The 20,930-nt window shown below is 40.1% G+C and overlaps 2 protein-coding genes, 1 long non-coding RNA gene and 1 pseudogene across 5 annotated transcripts; 1 reads left to right on the top strand and 3 right to left on the bottom strand.

Moving 5' to 3' along the window:
• Positions 1-558: 558 nt before the first annotated feature.
• LOC115734259 lies at positions 559-2,950 on the bottom strand. Its single transcript, XM_030664961.2, has 2 exons — positions 2,627-2,950; positions 559-1,125 (listed from the first exon to the last, which is right to left on the bottom strand). Exons 1-2 carry the CDS (start codon positions 2,838-2,840, stop codon positions 878-880), a joined length of 462 nt encoding a protein of 153 aa, XP_030520821.1. The 5' UTR covers positions 2,841-2,950; the 3' UTR covers positions 559-877.
• Positions 2,951-4,639: 1,689 nt separating this feature from the next.
• LOC125315600 lies at positions 4,640-5,731 on the top strand. The gene is made up of 4 exons (XR_007198809.1): positions 4,640-4,744; positions 4,867-5,076; positions 5,167-5,238; positions 5,645-5,731. It is a non-coding gene; the product is annotated as an uncharacterized LOC125315600 (long non-coding RNA).
• Positions 5,732-8,743: 3,012 nt separating this feature from the next.
• LOC115734320 lies at positions 8,744-9,491 on the bottom strand (annotated as a pseudogene).
• Positions 9,492-10,683: 1,192 nt separating this feature from the next.
• LOC115734464 (putative pentatricopeptide repeat-containing protein At3g01580) lies at positions 10,684-14,248 on the bottom strand. Of its 3 annotated transcripts, none has more exons than XM_030665269.2 (2): positions 14,034-14,248; positions 10,684-13,308 (listed from the first exon to the last, which is right to left on the bottom strand). In XM_030665269.2, exons 1-2 carry the CDS (start codon positions 14,224-14,226, stop codon positions 10,991-10,993), a joined length of 2,511 nt encoding a protein of 836 aa, XP_030521129.2. In that variant the 5' UTR covers positions 14,227-14,248; the 3' UTR covers positions 10,684-10,990. The 3 variants fall into 3 exon arrangements, with proteins under 3 accessions (XP_030521129.2, XP_030521130.2, XP_030521127.2); XM_030665270.2 differs by lacking the exon at positions 14,034-14,248 and having other exon boundaries at positions 10,684-12,261; positions 12,397-14,023; XM_030665267.2 differs by lacking the exon at positions 14,034-14,248 and having other exon boundaries at positions 10,684-14,023.
• Between the last annotated feature and the right edge of the window lie 6,682 nt (positions 14,249-20,930).

Consider the following 20,930-nt stretch of genomic DNA (forward strand, 5'->3'; position numbering starts at 1 on the left):
CTCATTCGTCTCCCGGGTCCTCGCCCAAATTTGAGAAAGGGTCCTAGTCCTCACACAACCGTAGCGAGGGTTTGCTAGCTCTCGTCAAGGCATCGGCAACCCCATCGGCCATGGTTGCCGCCCCACCGGTAGTGGAGCAACACCCATAGGCGAGACGGTAGCCCCCTTCCATCTATTATCCTTTTTTTTTTTACTTTTAATTTTTTTAGTTTTTAATATAATTTAACTAAAAATTAGGTTAAATTGATTTTTTGACGAAAATTCCATTGATTGGCTGGAATATTTAGCCGACCAACCTGTTAACGAGATCAAACCCTTATTTGAAACAAGCATTGCTACTTTAAGCAATTATTTGAGACAAATAGAGCACTTTGGACCATTCTTTGAAACAAGAACCACTTCAAACTCTTATTTGAGAAAATTAGAGCACTTGAAACCCTTATTTGAAATTTTTTCTAATATTTATAGATTGCAAGACTCATAATTAATTTCCTCAGAGAGAGAATAGATAAAAATCTACTTAGTGAAGAAGAGGGTCAGATCCGACCAAAAAAAAAGAAGAGGGTCAGAGGCTATCGACCAGTAAACTTCAAAAGAACAGAGTCAAGTGTTTTCCTATGATAGTCTTCTACCTAAAGTACGGAAACACAGTGAAGCTTTTTCGCTTCTACATATACAAAACCAAGTTTTCTGTACAAGTGTTGAGATGCAGTGCAGATGTGCAATTGGGCTGGGTTATCTTCAGGTGTTGAAGATAGACCTTAGAAATGGAACAGTAAAATATTCGTCTGCAGAAAAGATCTATCGCCCATAGCTCGAAAGTAGCTCGACTAACTGCGTTTTCCTGTTGGCACCGGATCGCGTTGTTGCAAATGTATTAAGGAATTTCGAGCAGAGGTGGCGATGACTGGGGAGAATCCACAGCTTCTGAAGCTTGTGTTGTGATGGAACCTTTCGGGGGAGAGTCTGGTCCGTCTATGGAGGGTTTGATGACGCCGTAGAACAACAGGTTATAGAGGAAGGTGAAGAGCAGGAGACCACCAGCTGCATTCGATAGGAAAGACTCCGAAATCTCCATCCCGACTTGTCCTGTCATTTGGTCGCTCGTCAGCTTCACATCCGAAGCTGCGATGTTCAAGTACACACAAAAGAAAAATCACGTTAGAGAGTCAAAATTCATAAAATCCCTCCCTAAAAGATGGCGAAGGGCTCACGGCAACAAAACCAGAGGCAATGGAACACCACCACACCCCACCACATAAATCAGACGCGACAGACTGTTCGGCTACAATCAGAGTCCATTGGCCATGTCTTGCATGTGCTAAAACCTAGTATTTCCCATGGTTCCATATTGCGGATTTGCGATGAGAGAACAAAACATATCATGAAGCAAGAGCAAGTGCAAGAAGTGTCGGCAACGACACGATACAGTGAAGCAATCCAATTTTCCCCAAGGACAGATTGCAGTAATAGACTTTGCACTCTTGAAACTCATTTCACAGATGCCCGGTGACAACAAGAACGCAATTGGTGATAGTCCAAGATTTAAAACTCCAACACCAGACTCAAGTTTCGACCAGCTACTGTAGGAAACTTAATTGTCTTGCTACACTCTATCACTGTGCGACCACAAAGCAGTGCTGAGGGCAGAAGCTTAAATTGGGTTGCTAAACTATATTGCAGTCAAACACGACACTTAAATGATGGTGCACCATGATTCAAATTTCTTCGTCATCATCCCCACAAAAAGTCTATGTAATGCGTATCCTTGACACACTTATAGCATTGTAAATGAAGCTACAAATACGAAACACGCAGCTTGACCAGAGCCCACTCGAGACAGAAAAGACACAGGAACAAGAATTGATACTACACAATGGGCAGTCACGGGCAATAAGTAAACAGGTCGTGGAGGTCGCGGTGAGAATTCTTTTAAAAGGTTCATAATTTACCCAGAACTGACATATTTGTCAATTTTGGCTTAAATCTACGACAATCTGTCTTTCATTGACATTATGTGAACTTTATATTGTTCGGGAATAACTTTTCCTTGGTTGACTAATTAACATGTCCGAAGACAAATCAAAGTATAATAGCCTTCAAGGCATTTTAAGCTTTGAAGAAAGTATCAAAAATTTCTTTGGGTCCAAAACCATGGACGACTATACTTCTCCATCCTATAGGCCATAGAAATAACTTTGTGAATAAGTGCAAGAAGCCCCAGCGTACCCCAAATCTCCAATGTCCCCTGTCCTCTATGATGGTGGAAGAACCAGTCAGTTACCGGTGAGAATTCTCTTAGCGCCGCCTCTAGCGGTATACTGGCGGCGGTACCGTTAAGAAACGGCCTATATGCACCGCGTTTTAACTCCTTTCAACTTGTGATTATCTATCCAACAAGAAAAGACGGCAAGTTTTGAACTTTTCGTTATTTAATTCACGCGATATGGTTCTAACCATCTTTCACAGGCTCAACATCAAGCATCTTCATGAAACCCGGAATCGATTACGCAATAAAACCCCACCAACAAAAGTTCCCACCGCAAACTCGGAAAAGAAAACCAGACAGAGGAGAGTTCTTCACAAACAGACAAGATGCATAATTTCAGACTAGAACAGGACATACCCTTCACTTTTGGAGGAGGGGTTCGTTTCTGGGACAGAGACTGAAGCTGCTGGTCGAGCTGTTGAAGGGCTTCCCGCGCCTTGTCTTGGTCTACCTCGAATTGCTTCGAATCTTTCTCAACCGCACGTACCACCGCGAAATGGGGTCTTCTCTTGAAAATTTCGGGCCGTTCGCGGGCTAAGAGCTGAGGAGACGCAACTCGCAGCGAAAGCATCTGAACGAGAAAAATGGGTATAAAGAGGTGCGTCGACGAAGTATTGCAGATGATTCCCGAGCTTGAGGATGAACCGTAGGCGCGAGGGAAAAGGGTATGTAAGATAAGCACCTCCGGCCTGCGTCCGCTAGTGGCATAAAATTTAGGATATTATTCCGTATTTGGTGCCTATTTAAAATAAAATATAATAAGGTATAAAAAAATATAATCTAGATAAAATTATTTCATGAAAGAGGTAGAATAAAGGCGAATAAAATTTTTAATGGTAATTTTTTAACTAATAAAATTAAAATAGTATCAAAATATAAATAATATTTGATTTTTACCATAAAAATTTCAAAATGACGAAAAAAAAAATTCATGATTATTTATTCCCATTTTTATTTATCTTATAATATAAATTCTGTATATATAAATTTTTTATATTAATTAAATATTTTAGGTATTTTAGTAATTTAGGAATATTAGTATAGTTTACTATTTAGTAAAATGTTATTAGAGAATGATGGAAGGGAAAAAATAGATAAAAAAATAAAAAAATAGCAATAAAAATGAAGTAGCAAGAGTGTTACGAGGGATTCTTATCATTTTCTTTTATGCAACTTTTAAGTTCGTTCACACTAAAATATATCATTCATACCAAACAATAGATAAAGTAAGATATGAAAATATCCCGCTTTATTATTGCCGATCACCAAATAATAGATAGAATATGACAAAATTTCTAGATTTTATACCATATCCTATTCATTCTCTAAAAATCCCGACGATCAAACGTAATTCCGGAAGATATAGGTATTTTTGGTAAATATGAATAATGATTTCAGGGGAAAATTTTAAATAAGCATTGGAAATATTTTTATTTTTTAAAATAAATATTTGAAATGGATATTATTTTTAAAAAATTAAAAAATAAAAATTTTAAATGAATATTATTTTAAGTACGGACCTGGCTATATTAATCTTAAAAAAAGATGTGATTTTTTTTATGATATTAGCCTATTAGGGTCCCACACCCAGACCTTTTGACACGTATTAATTAGCCTAGACTAGACATAACCCCTTTCTCTCTCTTCCTTTGTCTCCTTGCGAAGAAAGAAGACCCGACCCGACCCAACCCAACCCGACCCGACCCTCCTCCCCCACTCCGTCTCCTTTGAAATTTTGGCTCCTCGTCTTCGCTCTCTGCTCCGCTCGTTCGCTCCTTGGCGCTCGTTCGGTCTTTTGCTCCGGCGCTCCTTCGCTCTCTGCTCTCTGCTCTGGCGATCGCTCGCTCTCGCTCGTCGCTCTTTGGGTCTTGCTCGGTTGCCACCGCCAGCTTCGGGCAACGCCCCGCCACGCAATTGCAAAGTGTGCATGAATTTTTTTAAGGAACAATCTTTTTGTTCTCTCTTTTTTTTTTGGGGGGGTGGGGTGTTGCCGGGGTCGAAATAAGGAGTCGTCTAGGTTTGCCTATATTAGCTCAAAATCACTTTGAAAAGTGTTCCGTATCAGGTGGCTGCTGATGTAATCATCGATGTCCCTATATTATTGCAGACTCCTACATATCTCGTAACCATCACTGCATTTGGCCATGGGAAGTGAGAGCAATCTCATGACCTGGGTCTCAGACAAGTTGATGTCACTATTGGGGTATTCCCAACCCACTATTGTCCTGTATTTTACTGAACTAGGTTAGCTATCTCTCCATCCATTTTATGTTCAGCATTCCTGTTTTCAAGAAGACAGGCATCATGCATAATTTCTGCGCAATAAAAATGGTGAATTTGTGGCTGCAGCTAAGCAGGCGTAGAGCTCAAGTGGTGGACAAGCTGGTGGAGTTTGGACTATCATCGTCAAGTGAAACCCGTGCTTTTGCGGAAGAAGTCTTTGCCAGAGTACCCCATAAAGCTGCTGGTTTGAATGTGAGTTGCTGTAGAAGCAGTATTGATTTACTCTGCATTTCAGCAAGCTTTTTTATTGTCATCTTTTGCTCTTAACCCGCCTAGTTTACTTTTCTTTTTGTCCGTATCAGCTCTATCAAAAGCAAGAAAGGGAAGCTCCTTTTTTAGCGAGGAACCAGAGGACTTATTCAATTCTGGATGACGACGACGATAGCAAACATAACATCAGTCAAGGACGCATTGACAATGAGTCTTCTAGGAACGCGACTTCAGAGACTGGCAAAGTAGCTTCTCGTGAGAAATAGTTTAGGAAAAAGAGCGGAAGTCATGAAGATGAGGATGAGGATGAGGAGGTAGGTGGACAAGTTGATCTTGGTTATCTCTTGATATTTAACCGTTATGTCTGCGTAAATCAATTATATTGTCTAAATGCAATGCTGCAGTCTGTTGCTCATGTTGATGAAGAAAGAATGGTCAAGAGACGGACTTCTCACGACGAAGATGGTGGCTCCGAGGTACATTTATTTTTGGAGTCTGTTTCGATTCCTTTGTCTACCTTAGCAGTCTTTATTTTGAAGGATGAGGAAACTTTGATTGTTGTGTTAATTGGTCTTATAGACCCACTGCGCAATCTTTGGCTCGCCTTTTTATGTACTAGTATTTGAGTAATGATGCGGTGTTCGGTTAGAATATTTCACCTTAACGTTTTCACGTTGTCGATATCCAAATAATTTTGTTAGTGATATCTGGTAACCTGCCTTCTTTTTTTGTTTATGTTAGACAAAGTATTTCTCCATATGATTCTTGTTCTTTGGTTTATCCAGCTTGAAACATTCCATGTTTATGTCCTCTCATCTAGTTTTCACAATGGTTTTCTCTTCAAGAAGTTAAGATATGTTTTCTCCCTTTATCGTTATGCAGTCAGAGGAAGAGAGATCACGCGATCAAAGAGAAAGGGAAGAACGGAACGACATCTAAAAGCACGAGATGCAGCGGCAACTCGGAAGGTACATATATACCACTGAAAACGAAAAACAGTGTTAGGATTTTCTTTTTGGTTACCTATTTCACGTCAGGGTGATGACACAATAGATTTGATTAAACTTGGGTTCACTTTGTTAAAAAATCCATGCAAATACACGGATACATGCCCAAGTGTGCGCAAATAGAGAAAGAGAGTGTTTGCTGTATTTTGTTTTGTTGGTGTGTGTGTGTGCGGTTTTTTTTTTTGGTTGGGGGGGGATGGTTGGGGGAGGGAGAGGGCAGGGGGAACAATGGAAATGGAGACGTTCCTTGGACACATGTGCATTAAGTAGCTTTATATGTTGATTCCTACAATGCACCAAGGAAAAATTTGGGTGCTGTGTGTGTTGCAAATGAATTTTCTCGCAATCATTGATTTAATTGGCACAAGCAACTAACTTTGTTCACAAGTACTGTGATTGCTCCTGAGAGCATCTTTCTTGATATAGGTAATTTGTGATAGAACATAGAAGTCCTTTCTTTCCCCTGCGATCTCCTTTTTTTTTTCTGTCATTTTGGGTGTGCCTGGTGAAGTGCTTTCCTAGGAATGGTGTGCAGAGTGACTCCTTTAGGAAGCTGTTGCTGACAGAACACAGAAGTAAGGTGCAGTAGACAAGGGAAGAGCTTGGGTGTTATATTCTATAATATAGAGAAGAGTTCACATGCTGAAAATTAAATGAGCTGCATCACATAGAGAAGATGGGATGCTTTTCTGAGCTCACCTCATTAAATTGGTTCTTTTATGAACTTGTGCATTTGAACTAATTAAAGTTTTCTGGACGAGTTCACAAGTGAGCATCTGTCGCTGCATAGATGGCTAATGTGAAAGCTGGGGTTGTTTATGTGTGTGCAACCCAAGATTGGCTAGAGTAAATTGAATATATGGACGGCTCTGAAGTGTGAAAACTCTGGGATTTCTTTTTTCAGATTTGGCCGTCATGTTCATTATATTTTCTATTTGTTATTTTTACTTTACAGCAGTTTATTGGTATAATTCTCACCAATTGCTCGTATTTTTTGTTTCAGTGTTTTTCTTCTTTCACATTCTGACTTCTCGTAACTCTTTGATTTGTTTAACAGCTAACATTGCCGAAATTGACACGAAGGGAAGAAGGTAATGCATCTCACCATTAAATTTCTTGTTATAATGATGTTTGATCATGCATGTGTTTCCTTGGATATTTGGAGCGCTAAGCTTTTAGCATTGATTGCTCGATCACTCGGACCGTAGAGAGAGAGAAAACATCTGGAGTGGGATAGACGTAAATGAGGTAGAGAGCTCTTCTATTTATATAAGAAGTGTCTCATTGACTATCGTTTATTGACTCTAGATTTACTAGTGAAGATTGCACCTAGCGTCTCAATGATAACGGTTGATTGACTCTAGATTTAATAGTAGATATTGCACTTCCCTATCTACCATTGAGAGTGCAGCTCTTCTCTACCAATCACATTGCAAGAATTACTCTAGAGTATGGTACATTTACAGTATCACCCGCTCTTAAGAATATTCTAGAGGATTCAAAAAAATCTCTCTCTCCGCACCTCCCATACCCTAGTCGCCAATAGCATTTCTTGAGGGCTCCCTCCCCCTCTCCCTCTTCCTTTTCCTATCTCTCTATCTCACTACTAGCCCCATCTTTAAGATTTCTACTCGTTTTCGGTCAGATTCAAGCGCCGGACTTTTAGGATCTTCTATGAGGAAAGTTGAACCTAGACGCGCACCGCAAGCTGTTGCAAATGGAGTGTGCTTATCACATAATCTGGTGATTGGCCGCCTCTAATCATTAACGACGACGGATATATTCTTAAGAGATGAGAGTGCTTTTAATTGCGGTGCGTGTTTTGTCATTGACTTTCTAGGATTTGTTTTGTTCTGTAGTTATTTGAGGCTTGCGAGGCTTAAAAGCCTTCTTTATAATTCTCATTCTGCTTAATGAATCAAATCCTCCCCGTCTTCAAGTTCCAGTGGGAGCTTCAGCCTCATCCTCGAACGAACCTTAACTCAAAATTCTACCTAGATAACAGGACACTCATAGGATTCTTACGTTAAAAAGGGCAAAAGCCAAGGATCGATCCGTTCCATGAAGAAACCTCGGAAATCACCTTCAAGTTCAACTTTTGCCTATCGAAACTTCTTTTCGACTAAACAAGCGAATAGAAGTAAATCAATGACCGAAATTGCGATCCCGTGTTTGTTCTTGGCGACCTTTGCCAGTGGTAGTGATGGCATTTCTAGGAGCCGTCGCTATAGCCGCTGTTGTCGTCCCTGTTATCGCCATCAAGGACCCTCTTCACGCATGAAAATCATCCGGACAACCATCCAACTCCAGCGACATGAAAATCATCCGGACAAGTTGGATGTTTATGGACAGGTTCTCTAGGGCTACTGCACTGTCACGTCCCAAGACAAGTTTTATTCTACTTTTCTCGCGTGCGGGCATCATAGAGAGAGCTTCGAACTACTACATGCCTGTCATTTTTGTTAACATATGATCGACGTACGTGTGCCCGTAATTTACTTGGCCAAATGACACGTGGCGATCGAGACTCCCCAACAGATCAAGCCAGTCCGGATGCCGGCAGCATAATTCCCAATCCCCACGGGATAAGCTCTAGCGGATTGAGCAAATAGCAAAGTGACCATCTCTAGAATCTAATTCTAAGTTAATCTATAAATTGTAATCACGGTTTACTTATGAAAAGGGCAGATACTAACAATTTATTCAAGTATTTAAAAAGCTTTTTCTCCTGTGGATGAGCTCCTGGCCTGGAGAAAAGCATAATCAGGAGCCAGCATCCAACTCACTCGGCCTCCTGGATTTCTTTAGTGCTTCAGCAATAGCATATGCTAAACCACAGATAGGGACACAAAAATTGCTTACTTCAAGGCCAAAACTGACGCACGCTTTCTCCATGCAAAAGGAAAAACTTAACCCTGACCTGAACAGGCCTTGAAAGGAAATTTCAAACATTACAGTGCAGCCAATAATCTTATCAGTCGCAAAGTAGCATGCGAACTAAGGAAAGAGTCACCGTCCCCTTGGAAACCGCTTCATCCAACTCCTCAGTGCTTGCAATGAACAACTCGATATACCGACTCCCCAGTGTCATCCTGTCCACAACCATAACGGCTCTAGATTCTTCTGCGCTCGCAAACTCGACACACGCTTCCCCAAAAGCCCTCCCCTCGGAGTTGACGACAATGTGAATGGAATCTTCAGAAGTCTTTGAAAAATTCCAATACAGTCATCCTTGCCAGCTGATAATCGGCAACCCCTTCAGTCGCAGTGTTCCCCATGTGCTCTCCAGAGTCCTTCCTCTCATTAGAGGACTTTCCTTGGGTTATGCTCCCGTGAGGAGATCCGCCACGAGCTTCTCAAACCTCATTCGCTATCGCCTAATAGTAGTCTTGCCTCTTACTTCTGAAGTCTTCGACATATCTATGACCCATGCTTTGCCTGTTTCTTTGAAGGGCAAAATCGACTTGAAGAGGATAACCCAAACCACAGAAGGCTCCTCCCATGAACTTCCCATCATTGTGAACAAACATAACATCAACGATGTCCAGGCCATGGAAGAACTCAGCAACGTCAACTTCAGTACAATTAAAAGGAAGACTGCGAAGCCGCACCAGCGGGAAAGGTGGAGACTGAACAGTGAAAGCATAAGGTGAAGCATTGTACATGTAGCTCAAACGAGGAGAAGCGCTGTGGAACGAAGAGTCCTTTTCGAATAGGCATGGTCATTTTGGACCCATTTCACAAACGTCATCAAAATAATCAAACATACCGAAATTTCTAGTAGAAGCTGTTAATTGTTCTTTTTTTAATCAGATGGTAGAAGCTGTTAACGGGGCTAAATTTTGTACTTCAAAAATGGAGAGACTACAACTTTTCATGGGCTTCCTCCATTCAATTGTTAAATTATCACAAACGAGGAATAAACTTTAAATTCAAGCTGAAAAACTTAAAAGCATATTAATAAAACTTTCAAAGCCTTCAAGCTGTAAAATCCATTTTTCATGAACTATCAAAACATGCACTGAATATGGGAAAGGAAAGCCATATTGCCCCATGCACTTCTTAATGGGTGGACTAAAACATCTATCTCCGAATACAAAAGCTTCTTCTTTTCCTATTACTTTTCCAAATATGTGGGCGATGCATCAAGCCAGAGGTGAGTGATCAGTATATATGAACACTTGCTGTTTTATTCTTTGCAACTAATCTGGAATAAACCTGGCACATTGAACAAAAATAGCTCGGTGAGAAGAAAAGTATACATAAAACTATGCAAGGCAACAAAGTTCGTGCCAGCAGAACATCTAAGATGATGGCACTCACTTGATATATCCCTTGTCACAGTGAACGCACAAAGCCCATTCCCTGCACAAAAAATTATATGATAACACCAAAACCATTACAATAAATCAAAACAAACAGTTACTATTGATTATACTACACATGACATTCATAAACCTCTACATATTTGTTGAATGTGATGATGCCCTTGAGCCGGAATTATCAAAATTAGGCCATTAGGCCAAACAAAACGGCTTCTTTGTAGGATAACCCCAGCCATTGCATCTAAATTATCAAATGCATATTCACCAGAATTTAGCACAATAAGGGACTTCCAAGAACTCGTGTTTCGCAGCTAACTTTAACCAGCTGGACCTTGCAATTCCAAATCAAATCTGCCATCAACACAGAATCCAAAACTAGCAACAAAAAAAGGGGAAAACGAATTCCCAAAATGGGTTCAAGTTCCACACTTGGAGACACAAATTGGAATAATTTACGAATGCAAGAAGGAACCCACACTCCGGCGGGACTAAAATAAAAATTAAAAAACCTATAGGAGATACTATGCGCACTGGAGAACAACAGCCCAATCATTCACAGAAAAAAGGACAGACATCAAATTCACGAAAGCGCATAGAAAATGAGCTAATTAGACATAATCATTGAGGAGTGTATGCAATATCGACAAGAACCTAAGCACGAGAGAAAGAGAAATAAAATGATGTGAAATCGACTTTACCCTCTGTAGTACATCGACATGTTTGGCTGTGTGAAAGTCAACTGTTTCGAATGGGTTGAATCAATGACTCCGATCTTCTTTGCAGAGAAGCTCAAAGCTCTCTGTAATTGATTGTGGTGGTGAACAGCAACAAGGGAGACCGGAGACTTTGAATGTTTAACAGCTCATCGATGTGCAACAGATCCTCTGAATGTGTACCTAACTCTCTTCATCAAGCAGTATCCATTGGATATCAGAAACATATCCAGCGTCCTTGATGGAGCACGACAAAGAACTTAAAATTGCATAAATCAAATCCGTCTGGGGATGTGACTGATCTCTGGCAGTGAAAACATGAGCTTGATTTCTTATAACAATCCAACTAATTCCTGGAGGTTTTCTTAGACCTTTCTCTTTCAGCCATGCCCTTATAAGCCGGACGTCTGACCAAACGCCAGCGGCAGCATAGATATTTGAGAGCAAAACATAATTTCCCTCATTTGTAGGCTCCAATTCAACAATTTTCTCAAAGACAAGCTTGACAAGCTTGGTATTAGAATGGACTTGACAAGCGCTAAGCAGAGCTCTCCACACTAAAGCATCAGCTTCAATAGGCATTGAATTGACAAAATTTAGAGCTTCATCTAAGTGGCCACCACGCCCAAGAAGATCAACCACACAACCATAGTGAATAAGTTCAGGCTTCACCTTAAACTTGCGAAACATTGAATTGTAAAGAAGCAACCCCTCCTCTATCAATCCACAATGGCTGCAAGCAGATAAAATAGATACGAAAGTTGCACTGTTTGGTTTCATACCATCTTCCAGCATCTGTCGAAAGGTAGATATAGCGCCTTCTCCCTGACCATGCATTCCATAGCCAATTATCATAGCATTCCATGAGATAACATCCTTTTGCCAAATCAAATTAAAAACTTTTTCGCCATTGTGCAGACTGCCACATTTTGCATACATAGTTATCAGCGCATTTGCAAGGGATGCATCAGAACCAATAGATGACTCCCTCCGGGTTATGTAAGCATGAATGCACTGGCCTAGATGAAGATCAGCTAGGTGGATACATGACGATAGAACATTTATAAGCGTGACTGAGTTAGGTTCAGTTTCTGAGATCAAACGTCTAAAGAGTAGCAGAGCCTTGTGAGTCTGGTTGTTTCTAATGTAACTGGCAATCAAAGAATTCCATGAGACTATATCTTTGTTGGAGCAGCAGTCAAACAAATTCCGCGCTGTCACTTCATCACCACAGTCCATGTACATCTCTGTCAGTGCAGTGTTCAAGGGTATATTAATATCAATGCCCTGCTTAATTACATAGCCATGGATAGATCGGCCAATGTTGAGTGAAGGTGCATCATCACAGGAAGCAAGAATTGATATAATTGTGTAAGAGTTGGGCTTGATTTCGGACTCATGCATCCTTAGAAAGATTTCCAATGCTTCAACTTTTGAGTTGCTATTGGCCAATGCTGCAATTAAAGTGTTCCAAGATACTACGTCAACGGCTGGCAGATGAGTAAAAGCCTTCTTAACAGCTTCGATACAATTGGTCTCTTCGTACATATTCAAAAGTGCATTACCGAGAGATACATCAATAAGCATACCAGCCTTAATCACATGCGCATGTAAACTTCTACCAAATCTCATCCCATCTGCTAAGTCTGCACATGAAGACAACATGAGAATAATAGTTCTTTCGTCTGCCTCGACATCCTCAGTTAGCATTCTCAAGAACAAACTCTGAGCTTCTTCAGGACAGCTGAAATCAATGTATGTAGACAGCATCGAATTCCACAGCACAACATCACAGGTAGGAACAGATTTAAATACTTCATATGCAAACTCTGGTTTCTGTAGCTTACTATACATATGCAGTAATGCATTTGCCAAGTAGACATCACAACTTAGTTCAGACTTAATAGCCATTTGATGAATTTGCATTGCCAGACCAAGAGATCCATGCTCTGTGCAGGCCTGAATCACTATCAACATGGTGACCTCATCAACTTCGCCCCCATTCTCTAGAATCCTCACAAAAAGCTTTAAAACCATTAAGTAGTCGCCAGCTTCAAAATAACCCATTATATTTGCATTCCAACTCACCATGTTCTTCACCTCCATCGTGTCAAACACATTGTGTGAAACCTTCACGTTAAACTTCGCATAAAACCCTATTAAAGCAGTTCCAACATGAGGGTATTCATGAAATAGCCCACTCCTCAAAGAATAACAATGTAATTCCTGCCCCATTCTCAACTCCATCGCTTCCCCGCAGGCCAAAAGCAATGCCACAACAGTACGAGAACTCGGTTTCACACTCTGCCTCCCCATTTCCAGGAACACTGAAATCGCCTCCTCGTGATCATCCACACCCACGTACCCATTTATCATCGTATTCCACGAAACAACATCTCTCTCAGTCATTCTATCAAACACATACCAAGCATCCTCAACGAGTCCGCACTTGCAATAAAAGTCGACAAGAGAAGTAGCCACTCGCACATCCTCCATCAAACCTGTACCCAGAATGCTCGAATGAATTCTCTTGCCTAGTTCGACATCATTCAACCTCCAGCAGGCCTTGAGCACCAGAGGCAACGTAGCCTTGTCCGGGGATATGCGTAAAGACAGCATGTGGGCATAGGTCGAGAGGATCGCATTGTCGTTCTTGAGCTTGGCATGGCGCTTGATGAGTGCGTTCCAATCCTTCAGGTCCTTGCTTGGTGTGTTGGGTTGTGCAGGTGAAGGTGGGAGCTTGACATAGCTAGAGCTCAGTGACATCTCCGTTTGAAGGACACGTCTCTCCGCGTCAAGGCAACTATGGTCAATGCGGTTATGTTTTCTCCAAGTTGGGGATGCTAATTGGGCCCGACCAAGCTTGGGCGGGCAACCTGTTTGTTGCCGGCGAGAACTCTTTTAGCGCCTCCAGTAGCGGTGTCTGCTGGCGGCCGCATACTTAAGAAAGGGCCTGTTCGCGCCATTTGTTAATTCCTTTCAAGTTGTGATTATCTAAAGAGAAAAAAAAACGGCAAGATTTTCCCTTTCAATTATTCAATTCACGTGAAACAGTTCTAATCATCTTTCACAGGCTCAATATCAAGCATCTTCATGAAACTCCGAATCGACCATTTAATAAAACTCCACCGAAAGTTCTCACTGCAAACTTAGCCAAAGTAAACGAGAAAGAAGAGAATTCACAAACAAACAAGATACAACAGCATCACATTAGAACAGGACATACCCTTTCTGGTACAGAGACTGAAGCTGCTGGTCGAGCTGTCGAAAGGCTTCACGAGCCTCCGTCTTGGTCTACCTCGAATTGCTTCGAATCTTTTCTCCACCGGACGAGCCACCGCGGAATGAGTTCTTCCCTTGAGAATTCGGAGCCTTCGTGGGGCTAAGAGCTGAGGAGACACAGCTCGCAGCGAAAGCATCTGAGTGAGAAAGAAAGGGATAAATTGGCGCGTCGCTTAAGAATCGCAGGTTGGTTCCCAAGCTTGAAGATGAACAACAGGCGAGAGTGTTACATCTCGAAAATTGTAAGTAGGAGGCCCAAAGATGGGCCGGGTCCAGCCCGCCCTGGAAAGGCCGCATGTCACACTGGGCGGTCAAGAAAAAGGGGCCGGTCCAGCACTTAATTTGGGTCGGGTCGGCCCATTCGACATCTCAAATTTAATCCGGAATTCACCAATGCACATTGGGCATGCTAAATTAAGCAATTTTAACCTCGAAAAAGTTCCCGCCAACGTTAAGAAACTACTTGTAGTGCCAATCCATGGGGTTTGACTAGTCAAATAATTTTGATTTATGTTTAGGAAGGGGGAAAAAATGAGTCTAAGGCCCCCGTTTATTTCATGAGAAACAAATGATTTTGACAATATTTACCTAAAAATAATGCTTGTATCGTCTAAAATAATTAGTTAATCGACAAATATTTATGTTTAAATCTTCCCGTGAATGATAAAGATATTCTCTAGCGTTAATACCATAAAAAAAAAACTCCAAAAATTACATACCCGTGACAAATTTATCTCAAACAAATTATTTCGATAATCGACAATCACATAAGCATTTTATCTAATATGATAATCGAAGGGGTAATTAAAATAAATCTCGATAGACTTGCGTAAAGAGGAAATTCAAATAAGTGAGAAGAATAGTTAAAGAATAGCAAGAAGATGGCATGGCCCTTTAATTTCTTAACCCCTGTTTACCCCCTCAGGTCCTCCCTATTCCCTAGCCACGCCGCAGTTCCTCCTCCGGAGGTCAAATGAGAAATGCCTTTCAGCATGCGGGCTGATCGAATGCATTTGGCTAAGGAATCATTGGGAACCATAAATGGGTCGAAAGGGAGTATTCAAATCAACTATGAGATCTTCAATGCCCATACGGTATTGAAATTGGACCCGCGATATTCTATTCTAAACTGAAAATTGTCCAAAAAGTTTTAAATCTATTGCACGGTAGCCAATCCAGTCCTAAATTTTTCAATTGTGCCAAATTGGTTCTATACTCCTTAACGATTTATCAATTTCTTTCTCCCGGTCAATTTTGATCGGAAATCACCGATGTGTGCATCGATCATCCTATGTTGCATGGCCGGCACTAACGTGGATCAATTTTTGCAATCTTGTTTAAATTTTCTAGAATTTTTTTTCTTTAGTTTTTATTTTCTTTCTTCCTCCATTGGTTGCCATGGTTTGCCATCGAATTTGGTGAGGGCCAGCCTTGCTCGAGGCTCAACCTCTCTGGCCCTTGCATGTAGCTAGTCGCTAGCCATTGCCAAGGCTTCACAACCGGTAGAGGAAAAAGGAAAAAAGAAAAAAAGTCAAAAGAATTTTAAAAATAAAAAAATGCAAATAATTGTCCATGTAAGCACCAACCGGGCCACATAAGAGATCTGTCTCCCATGTGAGCTAAAATTGGCTCAAAGAACTATATTAGCAAATTATCGAAAGGTTTAGGATTAAATTGGCTAAATTGATAGGTTTAAAATGTATTTGTATAATAGGTTTAGGATTTCTTTTGATAATTTTCCCCTTTTTTAAGAGGTTGGTGTGTATTACATTCTATAGTATTAAGGAAAAATTACCAAAAATATCATAAACATATTGTAATTGTGCCAAATTAAGTCCTAAACTTTTTGTTGCCGATTTAGTCTCAAACCTTTTATAATTGTGCCAATTCGGTCTATCCGATAAATTATGGTCGGCGGGCGCCTTGCCTCACGACGGCGAGATTGAGCCTCACCCGGCCATGGCAAGGCCGGCCTCGCCTAGAGGCCACAGCAAGGTCGGGCTTGGGCCGTCCCTATGAAGAAGAGGGAAGAGAAGGGAAAGGAAAAAGAAAATTAGAAAATACAAAATACTATTAGAATATTAGGTTGTCGGTCAAAATTTACCGGATGGACAAAATTGGCATAATTGCAAAAGTTTTAGGACTAAATCGGCAAAAAAAAAAGTTTAGGACTAAATTCGCACAATTGTAATAGATTTATGACTTTTTTGGTAATTTTCCTTAGCATTAGAGACCGAGCATCTAGCAACCCATATGGTTCAATTGCAATCATGCTGGTTCTTTGAGAGGGTTGGGGGGACAACCTCCAAATTGCTCTTGATTATTTCTTATGCCGTGCATGATTGGATTTCTTAAGGAATGAGAATCCAATTTGTACAATTTCCATGTTTAGGAAGATACGAAATGTCGGATATGGTTCCACATAGTATAGGGTTTCCCAGAAAGTGCAAAATTGGATTGCCTAGCAATAATTTGGATTTGGGATTCCAATGCTGCATTCCTAACACAATAAAATTACTAAAAACCCCACTTTATCGCTACCGCCATAGCCGGTCCCGCTGACACATTAGGAAGGTGACAAATATTCTTTCTTTGAAGTCCTAAACTTTTTACAATCCAAACAAAGTAGAAAGAAATCTTCTTCCTAGAAATGGGATCACTTGAGGTGAGAGTTCATTAGAGAATTCCTTATAAATAAGGCCTCGATCCAAACTCAATTATTATAGAGTGATCATCCAAACAATTCTATCTGTGTAGCACTGGCCTTTTGCACCGTTAGCAGCGGGATCCGAATTTCGGACTCGATTCATAAATTCCCATCTTTTGGTGACAATTCAAACTTGTTGGAATCGAATCTGCTTAATTACTTAGATTTTCCTTTTAGACGTACCATCTTCAGTTTCATCCCCCCTTTTTGGCCAAAGCCTAGGATGCTCGAGTCCTTCTAGGAACTAGCAAAAAACAGCTAAAGTCTCCTCGTTCCTTAAGGCGCTAACAAACCTCGTCTTAAAAGGTGAGCGTCCAACGCATGGCTCCGTACTAATGCTATCCCGACAAGAGTGTATGGCCAAACACCATCTTTAACCCTCTTTAATTAACATTAACACTCTTTTTCATGATCTGAATGAGAATGACCCGTGTGAACTTTGCCACATGCTTTCAAATGTGCTCGATTATATAGAGGTCCACTCAGCTAAATATTCTCTATTCTGCAACCAAAGAAAGTATATAGAACATTATTGAATAGAAGTCAAATATTAAATGCTATAAAACTAAAAGTCATGAAGACCCCAGCAAAAGGACACCTAGAACGCCAATATTTGTGTATGACACTCACTTTGGTGTCAATATATTTTTTTGAATCACTTAAGTATCAAATTAGAAAATAAACGATCATTTTAGTTCGAATGACGAGAAATTCGGCCAACTCATTACATGCTATTTATTTTTAATTTTTTAACATTACGTGGCTTTTTTTTTTTTTAAAAAATCAACCCATGTGGCATCCACATAGACTTTAAAACTTAAAAATAAGTTAATTTTTTTTATAAATTAAAATTAAGAAAAAAAATCCTAAAAAGTAAAAAAAAATAAAAAAAATTTTGCGGTGGCGAGGGCTTGCACAGCCCTCTCACAGCCCTCGTCGCAGCAAATCTTTTATTTTTGTTTACTTTTAGCTTATTTTTGGTTTTCCTTTATTTTTAATTTTTTATATGTTGATTTTTTTTTATTGATTTTTAACTTTTTTTTCTAACTAGTATCCTCCGGCGAGGCACATATGATTTCGTGTGAAATTCACCAGAGTTGGCACTGAAATAATTATCTTTAAAAAATATTGGCACTTAAGTGATATATATATTGACACCAAAGTGAGCGCTGTACACAAATATTGATACTCCAGGTGTCCTTTTGCCTAAAACCCCATATCATATTGTTTGTAAAGAAACTGCTCAACACCCTTTTAGTATGAAGTAAGAAAGATCAAATTTCAAAGAAGAAGGGAAGAAAAACAGAAAGAAAGAAAAAGAAAGAAAAGGCAAAAAGAAAATTTTAAATATTATTTAAATTTATTTACATCAGCGTCGACCTTGCCGTGTAGGACAACCATCATCCGCATCAGCGATTTTCGTTTAAAATTGGTCGGATGGACTCAACTAACTAAAGGTGAAAATATTTAGGACTCTATTAGCATGATTAAAATGGTTAGGACTAAATTGACAAAAATTCAATAGATTTATGACTTTTTGGACAATTTTTCCAAAGTAGAACTACTAAAAGGTATAGTTTTATTTTTTCGTATTGCACCAATTAAACGTATGCTCTTAAATAGAACCGCGATTGCACCATTGGATAGCATCAAGAAATGTGATTTGATCTAATTTGATCTTGTTAACCCGGGGGTGTTTTATTTCAACAATATCCACCACACCCGTTTGACCCAAAAGTAAAAGGAGATTGAGAACCTTTGTGAAAGAAATGGGGGCAACCTCGGATTCTAGAAAAGTTAGCAAGGCGTGGAACGTAGCAAAATCAACTGAAAACGAAGGAAAAACCACCATATGTCTTGATCTGTCGGACATTTCAAGTCGCAATTCACTGTAAATAAAGTCGGTCCTCACTTGAGGACAAGCATCAATCCAAACTCGGCTTCTTCGCCGTTTAATTCGCACATATTTTCCTCATTCCGAGATGATTCTGAAACCCTAATTATATTTTTTTTCCTCATGCACACGCACGTACAGTACTCAAGCGATTCCATCATACCTCGATGGAGCAACACGAATCTATCCATCGCCACGATCAAGATCACACACACACACACACACATAAAAGAAACGAGGGTTTGAGTTTCGCGGTCTCTTGCATGTGAAACATAAAACAAGATGTCACATGCATCCTCATCTCGAACGTTGTATTTTCACGTTCATGCCGAGCATCAAGTGCGAAGCAAGGGTTACTTAAGGCATGCATGGTAACACTTCTCCTTCAGAAATTAATTTCTGATCAAAAATTGATTTTATTTTTTTGCGAAGTTGTTTTTCTATTTCTACTCCAAAAGTTATTTCTGATCGGAGAAATTCGTTTGGTAATAGTTGAAAATTTTTACTTCTAAAACATTATTAAAACAAAATATTATATGAAAAATTATTATCGGGGGTCGAAAAATTTCTACTTCATTTTTTAAACTTTTTAAATTTCTTTAAAAATAATTATTATTATTTGTTTTTTTACTTTGACGGCTAGAAATAGTGACTCGGCGGTGGCGATCGGCACGGCGGTTAATGGTTGGAGGCGGTCGCGACCGGCGATGATTGGCGTGGCGAAAGGTTGGTGGTGGGCAATGGTTGGTGGCCGGTTGGTGGCTGGTGGGCGTGGTGGCGGCGTGGGACGTGGCCCGAAAGTTGGCGGATGTGGGTAAAGAGGGTGAGAACGTAATAAAAAGAGAATGATGCGAGAAGTACTACTTGAATTAGAGAAATTATTTTTTTTTAACTTCTCAAATTGGAGGGAAAAAAAACCTTAGAAGTGGAAATTTCTTTCAGAAGTAAAAATTTTTATCAAACGAATTTCCACTTTAAAAGTTACATTACCAAACGAACTTCGTTAAGCACTTATGGAATATAAATTCACTTCTAGAAGTGTTATCATGTGCCTCCTTAGAAACCCTAGTTAATTCTGAAGATGATGAAGATGCAAAAGACGATCATCGTGCCCGAAAAAGGTTTTGGGTCCACACGAATTTGAATAAAGTGAGAGAAGGGGGAAAAAAAAAGTAGGGGGGACTCAATGATTGAAGAAGCTAGGGGAGGCTTGCAATGAATGCGAATTTCCCTCACACGTATTCCTTGTTCAATTATGAACTCCGGAAAGCTGAGCGCAAAAGATGGACGTTCAAAGCTGAAAGCTTTTCATCCACTACACAAACCGGCCCCTTTTAAGATCATCTCATCATCTGTTGGGAGGAGTGATGATGACTATCGCTTCATAAATAACAATTTGTCGGCCCAAAAAAGGAGAGACTTTGTTGGCCAACTTTGCTCTATTTGCCTTCGTCTCTACGATCATTTTATTTTCTAACACGGGTTACAGTTGCCTCGAGTTCAAAGATATTAGAAGGCAAATTATGATTGTTGGGTCTCCTTATCTTTGTTAAGATTTATACAGGTGCTATTTGACGACGCGCTTATACTCATGACAAAGGTCGTAAATCGTCAAATAACTGCTGTCTACCCGCTAATCTCCTCAAGTTTCATTGGAGTAGGGCTAGCTACTTTGTTTTCTTTCTTCACACGGGCAGAACATAGTAAAGTACAGTGGGAAAGAATCCCATGTGTCTTGTTTGTGCGTGTGTGTAAAAGAATGGCCAAAGAAGTAATGCCGAGAGTTGAAGATTTAGACCACGGGTGTCGTCCGTTTCTTGAACCGAGTGCTTGTGAATGTTGTGCGGGGGGGAGTAAAATTTTGATGAAAGTAAAGAATGATCGACGGATGAACAGTGGGGAAATGGGTGATGAGTGGAATTTCTTGAGATTCTCCAAGGCTTTGGCTTTAGATTTATCAGCAACCCGCACGAGTCCTCTCCTCGGATTCCCTTCACCTTTTACTCTCTCTCTCTCTCTCTCTCTGTGGATTTGATTGTAGTTGTAAATTCTTCTTGATTGTTTCAATTCCAAGAGCTGGCCTATTTGATCACCCTTCAAGATCCCCAGAAGATTTTATAAATATGTAAACTTGATTCTTTCTCAAGAAACCTATTGATTATGGACTCCAACATCTATTAAAACTCTCTCTCTCTCTTGATTGCTTGATTGATTTGATGAAATTGTTTGTCAAGTGTAAA

This window comes from Rhodamnia argentea, chromosome 6 (genome assembly GCF_020921035.1).
Source record: "Rhodamnia argentea isolate NSW1041297 chromosome 6, ASM2092103v1, whole genome shotgun sequence".
NCBI lineage: Eukaryota > Viridiplantae > Streptophyta > Magnoliopsida > Myrtales > Myrtaceae > Rhodamnia > Rhodamnia argentea.

What these genes read in the sequence shown, in the direction of transcription:
- LOC115734259 (XM_030664961.2), bottom strand. Translation starts at nt 2,840, where the DNA reads ATGCTTTCGCTGCGAGTTGCGTCTCCTCAGCTCTTAGCCCGCGAACGG. An exon ending in CCCTCCTCCAAAAGTGAAGG is followed by an intron (nt 1,126 to 2,626) that starts GTATGTCCTGTT and finishes TGAACATCGCAG; the next exon opens with CTTCGGATGTGAAGCTGACG.
- LOC115734464 (XM_030665267.2), bottom strand. Translation starts at nt 13,573, where the DNA reads ATGTCACTGAGCTCTAGCTATGTCAAGCTCCCACCTTCACCTGCACAA.